General features: G+C 40.8%; 2 protein-coding genes across 4 annotated transcripts in view; both read left to right on the top strand.

The window, feature by feature from the left end:
• Nucleotides 1–14,757, top strand: part of LOC129860146 (zinc finger protein 624-like) — a 53,675-nt gene that overhangs the window by 21,787 nt on the left and 17,131 nt on the right. The window lies entirely within an intron of this gene.
• LOC129860134 (zinc finger protein 271-like) overlaps nucleotides 1–14,757 on the top strand; it is a 31,474-nt gene that overhangs the window by 8,333 nt on the left and 8,384 nt on the right. For all 3 annotated transcript variants that reach the window (XM_055930460.1, XM_055930462.1, XM_055930461.1), the window contains exon 3: nucleotides 10,827–11,075. In XM_055930460.1, the coding sequence (XP_055786435.1) occupies nucleotides 10,827–11,075 (249 nt within the window). The remainder of the gene's footprint in view (nucleotides 1–10,826; nucleotides 11,076–14,757) is intronic.

Here is a 14,757-nt window from a genome sequence, read left to right as displayed (position 1 = left end):
GACTCAGATAGGAGTGGTAAAAGTCATTGTCTCTCAGCACCCCGGCCCTGGTTTTGGTTGGGACTCAGATAGGAATGGTAAAAGTCATTGTCTCTCAGCACCCCGGCCCTGGTTTTGGTTGGGACTCAGATAGGAGTGGTAAAAGTCATTGTCTCTCAGCACCCCGGCCCTGGTTTTGGTTGGGACTCAGATAGGAGTGGTAAAAGTCATTGTCTCTCAGCACCCCGGCCCTGGTTCTGGTTCGGACTCAGATAGGATAAGGGTAAAAGTCATTGTCTCTCATAGCACCCCTTCGTCGCTCTTTCTTCAGCCGGTTAGGGAGGGTTGTGAGGTTGACACACACTGTCTATGGTCAAATTATTTCTATCATGCATTGAAACACGATCTGACGTCACCTTCCATGATAATCTCAACAACAACAAAAACCCAGATCATAACAAAAGTTAAGTTCATTACATTTCTGTTTCAGTAAATTAGACAAACATTGACTATGTGACGAATTATGACATGAACCTTTCCTTCATACCATCTCCAAGACGAATGTCAAAAAGCATAACATAATGTTACTGCTAAAAAAAAAACATTTTCTACATGAGTCCATACTCTCTTATTCTACTGGCGGCCTCTAGGAAGAGTTACCAGATCATGAAGATGGCAATACATATTTCACAGTCCATTTGAGGTGACTGTCATCTCTTATTAACATATATTTCCCTTTCTATATGCAGCCTGAACACAGTACCACTATATAAGTACCCCAAAGACCATTACCTCAGGGAACTGGTCATTTACCCATTTCAAACATGTGATTTAAAAAAACAAACATGTTAAATCAAAAATAAACCATTTAGAATTACAGCTCTTTATAACTCCCTACAGAAATAATAATAATCTCCTAAAGTAATGGTACAATTTGGATAGAGAATGGTGTTTCTCATTCATTTTATGCTGAAACCCCCCTTCTATTTAATTCCTAATGAAGTTGATCATTCTTCATTAGGAATTTTTAATATTCAGGGCTTTCGTCACCATTAAAATGTTTCCTCTCCCTTTCTTTCCCTGTCCTTCGGAAACCATTTAAATACCTCCTTCAAAACATTTCATCCTCCTGCAAACTCATTTTCTTTTAAAATTTATTTTCTTTTATTTTTATAAATTTTACCCCCTTTTTTTCTCCCCAATTTTCGTGGTATCCAATCGCTAGTAATTACTATCTTGTATCATCGCTACAACTCCCGTGCGGGCTCGGGAGAGACGAAGGTCGAAAGCCATGCGTCCTCCGAAGCACAACCCAACCAAGCCGCACTGCTTCTTAACACAGCGCGCCTCCAACCTGGAAGCCAGCCGCACCAATGTGTCGGAGGAAACACCGTGCACCTGGCCCCCTTGGTTAGCACGCACTGCGCCCGGCCCGCCACAGGAGTCGCTAGAGCGCGATGAGACAAGGATATCCCTACCGGCCAAACCCTCCCTAACCCGGACGACGCTAGGCCAATTGTGCATCTCCCCACGGACCTCCCGGTTGCAGCCGTTTGCGACAGAGCCTGGGCGCGAACCCAGAGACTCTGGTGGCACAGCTAGCACTGCGATGCAGTGACCTAGACCACTGCGCCACCCGGGAGGCCTGCAAACTCATTTTAACTGAATTGAAAAAAACTCCTTCCAATAAATCCCACTACACGGTGATAGTATCTCTCCACCGAGTCTGACGATTCACTGGTCTCCTTTTCCCCATGATTCTTCATAACCATCATACCATATAAAAATTACTTAAGTTCATTTTAGGTTTGGTACCCCAATGCTACTTCCGCGTGACCCATCCACCCTCTCGTCCATTCTAGAATTCCAGAATAAGATGACATCAAACGTAAATGTATTTAAAAATAAAACCACAAACTGTCTAATGATTTAGACAAACCCTAAGGCCTTCTGCATTTGCAATGAGTGTTGTGTCATATAATTTAAATGTGTTACCTTTAGAATCCATTCCCTTGGCATTTCGCCTAGAATCTTCAAACCTAAATAAGTTTTCCTGTGGCCAATTTAGCCAATGTCTCATCATAAGGAATCCGCAATATATATATGTGGTTCCATAACACTTTCTCTCACCAAGACAGCCGCCTTAGCCATTTCGTCTGCTTTACGATTACCTATGGCAATTTTATCTGTACAACTTGTATGAGCTTCACATTTTACCACTGCTAATTTACTGGTTAACTGACATTATTCTAATAATACATCTACCTCCAGACCATTTTTATTGGTGTTCCTGTCGCTGCTAACATGCCCCGTGGTGACCACAATGTACCGAAATCATGAATTACTCCAAATGCATACCACACACAGCCTACCCTGTTACTCTATTCCCTTCTATGTTAATGTAACTCATTTTTAAAATGTAATTTTAGGTTTAGAAATCCCAATACTGGTGCTTGACACAATTGTTTCTTTAACTCGACAAACACTTCCTCACACTCACTTGCTCACACTCACTTGCTCACACTCACTTGCTCACACTCACTTGCTCACACTCACTTGCTCACACTCACTTGCTCACACTCACTTGCTCACACTCACTTCCTCACACTCTATCTCCTCATGTGAACCCTTCCCCCCTTACGTCAACTCTGTAAGCGGCTCAGCAATTTCAGAGAATGACGGAATAAAATGTTTAACAAAATTGAAAACTCCTAAAGTTTTCCTGAGCGTGCGAGGAGTGTTTGTCCGTGCCAAAGAACGCAGGGTTTTCTACCCGTTCCCGGGTAATGTGTATCTTGCCCTTTAAAAATGTAAAACCCCAAAATATGTTACCTTTTGCTTTACTAGTTGTGCTTTGTCATACGATGCTTTATGACCCTGTTCCGCCAAAATGTCTACCAATGTGGTGCGGTCTCGCATATGAGTTTCTTTGTCTTTTGACCCTAATAACAAATCATCCACGTATTGTACCAACACAGAACCTACATTTGACACCCTTTTAACGATTGTTTCAATGCTAAATGATACCACGTGGGACTATTTGTAAATTCCATCGGTACTTCAATTAAAGTTAGGTAAAACGTGATCTAATACGTCTTCCATCACATAGAAAATGTAATTCCCAACATAGAAAATGTCATTTCTATGTACCTCTAATCGATCGAACAGGAACTATACACCGCTAGGTGAAAGTTCCATTCTTGCTAACCTCAAAACGATTAGTTGTTGCTCTTTTGAAAAAGATGCAAACTCTTGTATAGCTGCATTTCCTGCTAATGCACTAGGTTCCAGTATCACCTTACACTCATTCTTCCAATGTTCGATAGTCCCTAAAACAGGGAGCCCTCTCCTTACGTTTTGATGTTTCTTCATTTTATCCTGGCCATTGAAACTATTGTTAGCGATTTCCTCTATGGCCCTATTAACCCCTCGCACGTCTGCAAGGTGAGCGGAGTCATATTCCACTCTCAAAACATTGTCTTGAATACATCTACTATCACCGCAATTACCGTTTTGATCAGAGGGTTCAAACACGTCATTAAAGCAGAAGCGCAATTTTTTTCAATACACTCCCGTTCCCAGGCCTTCTGTAGTAAAGTACTGGTGTTACACTATGGGTTTACGCATCTTCTGTTGATAGAATGCTGACATTAAAACGCTGGAATATTGAGCTTTTGATTCTGTTTTTATGTCCTTGTGCCAAGTCATAATTGCCTCCCTGAATTCTTTATTTGATTTGAATTCACCGTCAGCAGGAAAATATTGTCTAATTTTATCTAATTTGCAAAAAAAATCCCATATTCCAGGTGAATTGGTAGAATGCTCGTGTTGCCTCCATGGTGTGATTAAATTCTGCTATCTCTATATTACAGGGAGAAACGGGTCCGTTTGTCGCCATATCAATAGTTATTATTCCCTAAACAGGGTATCTTAGATTTCTTAACCTCTTTGGGCTAGGGGGCAGTATTTTGACATCTGGATGACAAGCGCGCCAAAAGTAAACAGCCTGTTACTCAGGCCCAGAAGCTAGGATATGCATATAATTGGTAGATTTTGATAGAAAAGTTTCTAAAACTGTTAAAACTATGTCTGTGAGTATAACAGAACTGATATGGCAGGCGAAAACCCGAGGACAAACCATCCAGAAAAGAAAAAAAAAATTCAGCCCACCATTGATTCCTATGGCTGTCATTTTTAATATGAAGGGAAAACCTCCCAGATTGCAGTTCCTATGGCTTCCACTAGATGTCATCAGTCTTTAGAAAGAGTTTCAGGCTTGTTTTTGGAAAAATTCGCTCGATTTCTTTTTTTTTTAGTGGCTCCCATTTTGGCTCTAGTGTTTGTTACGCGTACTGGTGAATGCGCGTACTTTGTTGTTTATCTCCGGTAATGACAATAACAATTCTCCATCTTAAATTTTATCGTTTATTTACGTATTAGGGTACCTGAGGTTTGATTATAAATGTTGTTTGGAAAAGTTTATTGGTAACGTTTGGGATTAAATTTGTATGCATTTTGAAGGAGGGAAACTGGTGGATTATTGAAAGAAGCGCACCAGCTAAATTGAGTATCTGGGGATATAAAGAAGGACTTTATCGCACAAAACAACCTTTTGGAGTGCCAACAGAAGAAGATCTTCAAAGGTAAGTGATTTATTTTATCGCTATTTCTATCGCTATTTCTAATGCTTTTGTGTGCTGAGCGCTGTCCTCAGATAATCGCATGGTGTGCTTTTGCCGTAAAGCCTTTTTGAAATCTGACACAGAGGCTGGATTAACAAGAAGTTAAGCTTTTAACTGATGTATGACACTTTTTATTTTAATGAATGTTAAATATTAATATTTCTGTAATTTGAATTTCGCGCTCTGCAATTTCACCGGAAGTTGTCGAGATGGTACACTAGCGTCCCACTGATCCACAAGAAGTTTACTCCCGTCGATTATACACACCATCTATTAACTTTTTTCTAAGATAGCACTACACACTTCCCTGGATAATAATTAATTGGACACGGCACTTCATACCTTGTATTAAAACCGATACCATAAACGTCTGCGAATCTATTACTGGAGAATACGGATTTCTTAATGTCTTTGTGCCGTATCTCCTCCAATATCCCTATTATTGATAACACTTCACCAAAATTATTCACACTTGTCTTCCTATTTCCACATAATCTGCCATGGTTTACCGCCCCCCACAGGGCACACAACTAACCTTCCATTCACACTTTTATGGCCAATACAACTAGGCTCCCACACTGTTATAGCTATGCAGGGAACCAAACCCACTGGTATTTACCCCCTAGGACTTACCCTTCGCAGGTTCCAGCCTGCGTGAGTTTACCTTCTGGGACTCACCCTATATTAGTAGTAATCACAGGTATTAATCCACTGGGATTTACTATTGACTTTATAGTACTAGCAGGAACCAACCTGCTAGGGAGTTAACCCCTAGGATTTACCTTACAGGTACCAGCCTGTATGAGTTTACCTTCCGGGCCTTACCATTTACTATAAAGCTACGACCGGTCGTTACACAATGGGCCTTTTGAATAAACTCAGGCTGTATTCTATAATTATTCAGCCTACGATTCTCATCTCCCCAAGATGTCAAAATGAGTGGTAACAGGTGTAGGAACTTGCCTACCTTATTTGCTGTGCCGGCTCCTGTTCCACTGATCTGGACTCTTTGATTACAAATCGCCAACTATTAGGTTCTTATTTTTAAGTAAATAACTCACGAACACTAGACAAGCTTTAACCAATCTTCCCAAAGGTTCTGTGCATCTGAAATCAGACAAAACATTTCAGACATCACAGTTTATATACATCCTACTTCAGACACTCCTCTTCCTTACAGTTTATGGCTCCACAGGATAGAAGGTAACCAGATAGCAACCCTGATTACTCCCTTAAGGGGAACTGACCTCACCTCTCACCTCCTGACCCACAGATATCCATCTGTCTTCCCTATATCAACACATCGCTCTCCTCTCCTCCATCAAACACATTCCAACGCCTTCTGGCTTTTTACAAACTCTTTCTATTCAAGGCTTTGTCTCTATCATTTATTTAATATCTCAATGTTCAAAGTTTAGCCGATTCCAACACCAGACAACAGTGTGTGTGAGAGGTGTTTGTAGAGGTGAAGGACAAAACTGGTGTTGGCCTCTCGAACACCATCAAACAAGTACTAGCTCCACTGAATGTCAAGGAGAAGCTGGTTGCACAAACCTACGATTGGTCAGCGCTGATGAGTGGTAATGTACGTGGTGTCCAAACGCTACTGAAGGATTCCTTCCCGACTGCAGAACTCCAGTGTTCTACCCAGCTATGGCTTGTGGGCAACCAGGAGAAGCTGAAAAGGGAGCTGTTCACTGTCTACCGGCATCCTGAGCTGCACACTGGAAAGACAGCACTTTCTTTATTGAAATCACTCTACGAGAATAACCTGCAGGAGGCCTTGTCTGAGACGGTCTCTCTTATCAAAATCATCATCACCACTCCGATGACAACTGCCGAGTCAGAGAGAAACCTTTCTACCTTAAAAGGATAAAAACCTTCATACGCAACTCCATGGGCCAGAAAGGTTAAATGCTTTGGCCATGCTGTCAATCCAGTATGACTTCATCCAGAGAATGCCAAAGTAATACTAAGTGTATGTTAGTAGCCCATGTTCCTCACCCTAAGAATTTGGTACCCTTTCCCCCCAAAGAACTTAGCCTACTGTTCTGACTTGGTGGTGCCCATATAGCCTGTTTTAGATTTTTTTTATTTACTATTGTAACAGCCTGCTTACCTGTCCCCATTGTAAGAACTTTCATTGTCTGCTTATGTACCCCTGTTCATTTATCCTCCTGTTTTGACTTGGTGTACAGGGAGGATACTGTAAGAACATTCATTGTCTGCTTATGTACCCCTGTTAATTTATCCTCCTGTTTTGACTTGGTGTACAGGGAGAATACTGTAAGAATGGCCCATGTTCTGCATTATGTCGCTGTCCATGTCAAAAGTGCTGAACAAATAGGCGGTGTATAGGCTACATCTGTCTCAGCTCGCTCATGTCTTAATGGAAATGACGGCTTTCTTCTTACCCGCTTATCGTCATTTATGTCATAGTTTGTACATCAGTATTGTATTGTTATATTGCTCATAAAGGTCCATCTCATTAGTATCTTATTCATTCATTGTTTTTCTTACTTTGTGTGTTTATAATTATCTCTGGTGCTTTTCTCTACGAGGAGGGTGGTAAGTTACAGATCCAATTACTTTGTATTATAGTATCCCCTCCTCGTAACCATGGTTGCCAGTGACAGTCTCTTGTTCAACAGACAGTTCAGTAATAGACCCATGTTATTCCAGTTCATATTGCGAGGGTAGTTTTGTTTGCTCAATGTGCTTTCAGTGCGTCTGTATATTGTCTATAAAAGTGGATCCTCGTGATTGCATTGTCCTTCCTTTTTTAGACCACATAGGACAAATAAAATACTTCAAATGGTAGACTCACCGCTGAGTCTGGGTCTCTCGCTCTGTGGTGACTTAACGAAGAGTAAAGTTGAGGCCTCAACATCTTGCTGAATTTATCTGAACTAATATCTATCTGAATTTCTTTCGCTGTCCATTTAGAAATTGATGAGCGAATAGGCCTCATCGCAGCTCGTTTGCATGAACTTGCTTATACTTAAGAGCTAAGTGTTAATTATAGAAGAACAAATATTGTGAATGTACAGAACATAAATGTAATAATGTTTGTGAATGTTTCAACTCATGTCGACATTCATTATTATTGAAGGAGAAAAGCGGTTCTAATCCAGTTCCACAAATCCACAAGGAGTCAGAATAAACCATATTTATTTAAGCAAGTCAGCCATAGGCTCCCCAGTTGGGACAGCTTTCTGTACACCCTAACAGTTTGTGGGAAACGTTATAGTGCATTTGTATGTATTGTTTAGTGTTGTAGTTTCTTCACTGGCATGCATCTAAAAAAAAAAGTTTTTTTTGCCCCACCAAGATTGACATGCTAAAATCGCCACTGCCTGTCATAACAACCCGATTTTTAGGGCGTTCGTAAATTCCTCAGTTATTCTGCGCTCTGCCTCTGTCAAACTAGAGTGCTCTGAAAGCGGAGTAGATTGCTAGGGTTAATTTACTATCACACCCAGTGTCTGGTGAGAGGATGAATATAATGTATGTACTGATTTTAAAAGAATGGTTTTAATGAAAACATGTCATTATTTGCCCTGTGCCTCAGAACAGCCTGTTGGGGAACATTTCTAACCAAGGGAGACTTTTTAGTAGATTTCTTCAAAACAATCAAAGTGTATTAATAATTATTGCAATAATGGAGCTTGTCAACGACACATCCTCCCGAATACATGACAAACAACAGATATGTTGAATGGGTCAAAGTTATCATTTGTATAAAATTAAATGAATAATTCACATCAGATAGAATCTGCTGTGACGACTGTTGTCATTGTATAGAAACCAGGGTTTGGCCCCCAAGACGGGGTTCTTCTCATCAGCTATCCATACCAGAGACATCTCCCTGGTACCTCGTAGTACACAAACACCAACTCAAGTCTATGGAATGCAGGCTGTAGCTTTTATCACCAAGCTATCATAAATCAATTGCCGGCCCCAGAGGCCCAACTCGGTCCACACAGACACAGATGAGAGAGTACTGAGAAACCTTATTCGATGCATAAACAAACAGTATTACAACATAATCTTGTAAATGTTCGACCATAAACCCTAAGGCAGTTATCACACGATAATCCCTGGGTTCTCATCCCTTATTACTTAATTATAACATGGAATGATGGGTGTCATAACGATGTCATAAGCCATTATAGTGTGCACAGACTCCTTAACCCTTAAGTAGAGTGATATTCATTTGAGGTGTTATAAAACCGTTACGGATGTGCTTAATACTGCAGAGTTGATAGTATCACAGAAACATTCAGGACCTCCAAGAAATATGGGCAAATTGGAGCATAGACATATATATATTTAGGATGACAAACTACTGAGTTGTATAAGCAGAACCACTTCCAGATATAAAAAAAGCTACATTGTTTTTTGGCATGTTATTATAATAATATAATTTTGAATCTAAATGGAAGCAAATAAAATTATATCACAAACTCACAACAGGATTTGTGAAAGCTGTGAAAAAAGGAAGATCTGCAGGCTACAGTAACAATGAGCGCTTGTTAATGCAAGGGTTAATTACAGTAATTTACTGTGTTAATTACAGTAGTTTACCGTATCTCATTCTTGGAGTGGAAACGTTGTTTGCCGTAACATCATGCTCAATAAATGTCCATAATGTGGCTTAAATTGATTGTTTTGTCACACAGTTATTTTGTTTACATTTATTCATCCTTTAATAGAGCATGAAATACAGTTATAGATGATTTGTGACCCATTTATGTAGTGCTTATGAAGCCTATATGAATGCTTTATGAAGCCTTCATAAGATGCACTTGAAATAAAGCGGGATCAAAATATGTACTTTCTACTCCCATACATTTTCCCTGACAGAATGGTGCCTTCTGGTTTGCTTAATATAAGGAATTTGATGTTATAACTTTACTTAATAACTTTCCCCACCACTGTACTTGAAGGTGCAATATGCTCTGCCATTTCCTGGTTGCTAAAATTCTAATAGTTTTCCTAATCTCAGTTTGTGACAAATCAAGCACTCATTGTGTAGAGAATCATTGTACCATCTAAAGCGCTGTGAAATATATTTTCCGATAACCAAAAATACTGTATTTTCAGCTGTTTGAAGCTGGTGTACACAATCTTAAGTGCAAAAGCAGGGGTGTTCTCGGATGGTTGAGGGGCAGCTCTCAGGGAACTGTAGGGGGATCTTGGATGGTTGGTGGCCTGGCAGTTGGGAGCTTGGGCCGGTGGCCAATAAGTCGCTGGTTCGGGAGATCTGTCGACCTGCCTTTGGGCGGAGAGCTTGACCCTGGTTGTTCCCGTGGGTCTCTCTGGGTGGGAGTCTGTGGGCCTCTCTGGGTGGGAGTCTGTGGGCCTCTCTGGGTGGGAGTCTGTGGGCCTCTCTGGGTGGGAGTCTGTGGGCCTCTCTGGGTGGGAGTCTGTGGGCCTCTCTGGGTGGGGGTCTGTGGGCCTCTCTGGGTGGAGGTCTGTGGGCCTCTCTGGGTGGGAGTCTGGGGGCCTCTCTGGGTGGGAGTCTGGGGGCCTCTCTGGGTGGGAGTCTGGGGGCCTCTCTGGATGGGAGTCTGGGGGCCTCTCTGGATGGGAGTCTGGGGGCCTCTCTGGATGGGAGTCTGGGGGCCTCTCTGGATGGGAGTCTGTGGGCCTCTCTGGATGGGAGTCTGTGGGCCTCTCTGGATGGGAGTCTGGGGGCCTCTCTGGATGGGAGTCTGTGGGCCTCTCTTTTAATAATAAATCAAATAAATGTATTGGTAAATTATATGAATTATTCATTGAACTGCATCCATCTATTCTACCTACAATGCCTTAGTGTACGTCATGAAATGTTGAGTCAAACCTCTTATGAAGTTGGTTTTGTAGCATAAACTGGGAAGTTGATATTTTTTACTGATATTATGATTGTCTGTCTGTCACTTTCATGTCTGAAAGGTAGTACAAAAGTTGTCAGTTGCACTTTTAAGTTACATTTTTACGTGTAATTTAAAGTGTGCACTCGTCTAATGTGAATTAATGATTTGTTGTCGATGTTTAGCTACCCAGTCTATTGAAATTAGATAATTGAATAACAAAAAAATATATATATATATATTTTTTGAGAATAAAGGAAGTGCCAGAACTAAAAGACTAACTTTTGTCCGTTTCTCTTTATAACTACAGGCCGACTCAGGTCAAGTCTGAGGCCAGTAACATCAACAGTGAGAACAGACCCAGCCTGCCTCTCTCCTTCCACACTGAGTCCAAACCTACATTCACTGGGTCCTGATTGTGACAGTGGAGCCCAGTTTGCACTGCAAGATCCAGAGATGGCATCAGTGAAGCTGGAAGACTGCAGTCAAACACTGGAGCTGAATGTCAACATTAAAGATGAAGAAGAGGAAGAGGAGATTGGGACATCTGTTTCTCATGGTAAGAGCAGGTTCTATCTTTAAGTTCCCTTCATAGGTTTTACCTCCATAAGTTATGACCCAGTCTTTTGCTATTGTGAATTCTGTCAGAATGACATCACATCCCTGAAGAACACCAGACTGCACAAAACTTGTTTTTCATTACAACTTCCCACTGTGTATGAAACGTTACTGTAGAACTGTTTCATGATGAACTGTTTCAATGAGAAGGTAGATGTTATTTCATGCTACTGAGACTTGCATGGTTTGACACCAGTATTGTCAGCATTTGTTTTATTAACCTGTCTCGCCCAGGGGTTCCGCTAGCGGAACTCCTCCCACATTCCACTGAAAAGGCAGAGCGCGAAATTCAAAATATATTTTTTTGAAATATTTCACTTTCACACATTAACAAGTCCAATACAGCAAATGAAAGATACACATCTTGTGAATCCAGTCAACATGTCCGATTTAAAAAAATGTTTTACAGCGAAAACAGCACGCATATTTATGTTAGCTCACCACCAAATACAAAGAAGGACAGACATTTCTTTCACAGCACAGGTAGCATGCACAAAGCCAACCTAACTAACCAAGAACCAACCAAACTAACCAAGAAACAACTTCATCAGATGACAGTCTTATAACATGTTACACAATAAATCTATGTTTTGTTCGAAAAATGTGCATATTTGAGGTATAAATCAGTTTTACATTGCAGCTACCATCACAGCTACCGTCAAAAATAGCACCGAAGCAGCCAGAGCAATTATAGAGACCAACGTGGAATAACTAAATACTCATCATAAAACATTTCTTAAAAATACACAACGTACAGCAAATGAAAGACACAGATCTTGTGAATCCAGACAATATTTCAGATGTTCTAAGTGTTTTACAGCGAAAACACAATATAGCGTTATATTAGCTTAGCACAATAGCAAACATCACAATAGCATTGATTCAAGCCAAACATAGCAATGACGTATAAACCACCAAAAGATATTAGTTTTTTCACTAACCTTCTCAGAATTCTTCAGATGACAGTCCTATAACATCATATTACACAATGCATATAGAGTTTGTTCGAAAATGTGCATATTTAGCGGCACAAATCGTGGTTATACAATGAGAAAAGTAGCAAAGCTGCCCAGAAAATGGCAGGAGAAATCTTTGAAGAGGCACCTATTCTAATCAGTAACTATTCCAAAACTTGACAAAAAAATACAGGTTGGACAGCAATTGAAAGACAAATTAGTTCTTAATGCAATCGCTGGGTTACATTTTTAAAATTAACGTTACTTCAAGCATACAGCGTGCGCTAAAGCGAGACCGCACCATAATTCATGGCAGAATTATTATCTGACATTTGTCAACATAAATACGAATTAACAGCATAAAGACTGCTTACTATTAGCTGAGCTTCCATCAGAATCTTGGGCAAGGTGTCCTTTCTCCAGAACAATCGTCTTTGGGTTGAAAGATGTCCTCTTGTCCTGTCGAAATAGCCGCTAATGTTAGCCACCAACTGGAGAGGTGTCCACTTCGTGAACGCACATCACAAAGAAATCCATGAAAATCGCAATAAACTGCTATAAGTCGGTTTAAATTAACTACCTTATGATGTCTTTAACACCTATAACGAATAAAAACATGACCGGAGATATAGAACTACTAAAACGAAAGCGTTTGCAGGACGCCATTGTGATGTCTTCATGCGTCAGGCGCACTGTTGAAAAGGAAGGTACTTCCGTTCCACGGTCCTATATAAGGTCCCAGATTGCGCAATCCACTCCATTCAAATTCTCCCCGCTTACTGACATCTAGAGGAAGGCGTATGCAGTGCATGTAGCCCCATAGCTTACATTGGGACTTATAAACTGACCCCAGAACAGGGACCTCGATTTCTGAAATCTCACTCCCTGACAGGAAATGTGCTGCAGAATGAGTTCTGTTTCACTCAGAGAAATAATTCAAACGGTTTTATAAACTAGAGTGTTTTCTATCCAATAGTAATAATAATATGCATATTGTACGAGCAAGAATTGAGTATGAGGCCGTTTAAATTGGGAACGATTTTCCCCCAAAGTGTAAATAGCGCCCCCTATCATCAACAGGTTAACTGGTCTGTCTGGAGTGATCAGAGTGTAGACTAAATAAGTGAAGTAGACAAACTGCCAATGTTTTAAAGTTCTATGAAATAATTCTGTGTAGTTTCTAACCCTTGTGATAGTGAGTGGAGGATGATATGAAATGAGTCTGTAGTTACTAACCCTTGTGATAGAGAGTGGAGGATGATATGAAATAAGTCTGTGTAGTTACTAGCCCTTGTGATAGTGAGTGGAGGATGATATGAAATGAGTCTGTGTAGTTACTAACCCTTGTGATAGAGAGTGGAGGATGATATGAAATAAGTCTGTGTAGTTACTAGCCCTTGTGATAGTGAGTGGAGGATGATATGAAATGAGTCTGTGTAGTTTCTAACCCTTGTGATAGTGAGTGGAGGATGATATGAAATGAGTCTGTGTAGTTACTAACCCTTGTGATAGTGAGTGGAGGATGATATGAAATGAGTCTGTGTAGTTACTATCTGTGTAGTTACTAACCCTTGTGATAGTGAGTGGAGGATGATATGAAATGAGTCTGTAGTTACTAACCCTTGTGATAGAGAGTGGAGGATGATATGAAATTAGTCTGTGTAGTTACTAACCCTTGTGATAGAGAGTGGAGGATGATATGAAATGAGTCTGTGTAGTTACTAACCCTTGTGATAGTGAGTGGAGGATGATATGAAATGAGTCTGTGTAGTTACTAACCCTTGTGATAGAGAGTGGAGGATGATATGAAGTGAGTCTGTGTAGTTACTAACCCTTGTGATAGTGAGTGGAGGATGATATGAAATGAGTCTGTGTAGTTACTAACCCTTGTGATAGTGAGTGGAGGATTATATGGGTCTGGATTTTCACTCCTTTTTGCAATCAGCTGTTGTCCACTTTTAGAATAGTTGTATTCCCCTTTTGTATTGTACAGTATAGAGCCTTCAGAAAGTATTCATACCCCTTGACTTATTCTGCATGTTATGTTACAGCCTAAATTAAAAATTGATTTTTGAGCCATCTACACACAATACCCCACAATGACAGGCAAACATGTTTCTTTGAAATGTTTGCAAATGTAAAAAAAAAAAAAATAATCTGCAGAAATATCTCATTTACATAAGTATTATGGTGGAAAATGTATAGATGATGTTATAATACTTTTATTGCATCAAATTGTTTTATTCGACAGAATAGAGTATTCTTAACTATTGTGTGTGTGTTCTACTGAGGAAGGGCCTCTGGGAGATAACACTGACAGGAGATTTACCATGTCTTCTGGGTGATAAAACCTACAGAGCATTCCAGAGCATGAGTTAATGTTTCTGTTCTATACGGTACCAGGGAGAGACGGCTCCAGTAGGGCCAGACACTGGTCTCTACGCAATGGGGTACTCCGCTGATGTTGTGGGGTATTCCGCCGACGTTGTGGGGTATTCCGCCGACGTTGTGGGGTACTCCGCCGACGTTGTGGAGTACTCCGCCGACGTTGTGGGGTACTCCGCCGACGTTGTGGGGTACTCCGCCGGCGTTGTGGGGTACTCCGCCGACGTTGTGGGGTATTCCGCCGACGTTGTGGGGTACTCCGCCGACGTTGTGGGGTACTCC

Source organism: Salvelinus fontinalis, chromosome 7 (assembly GCF_029448725.1).
Source record: "Salvelinus fontinalis isolate EN_2023a chromosome 7, ASM2944872v1, whole genome shotgun sequence".
Classification (NCBI taxonomy): Eukaryota; Metazoa; Chordata; class Actinopteri; order Salmoniformes; family Salmonidae; genus Salvelinus; species Salvelinus fontinalis.
This window is presented reverse-complemented; position numbering and strand designations above follow the sequence as displayed.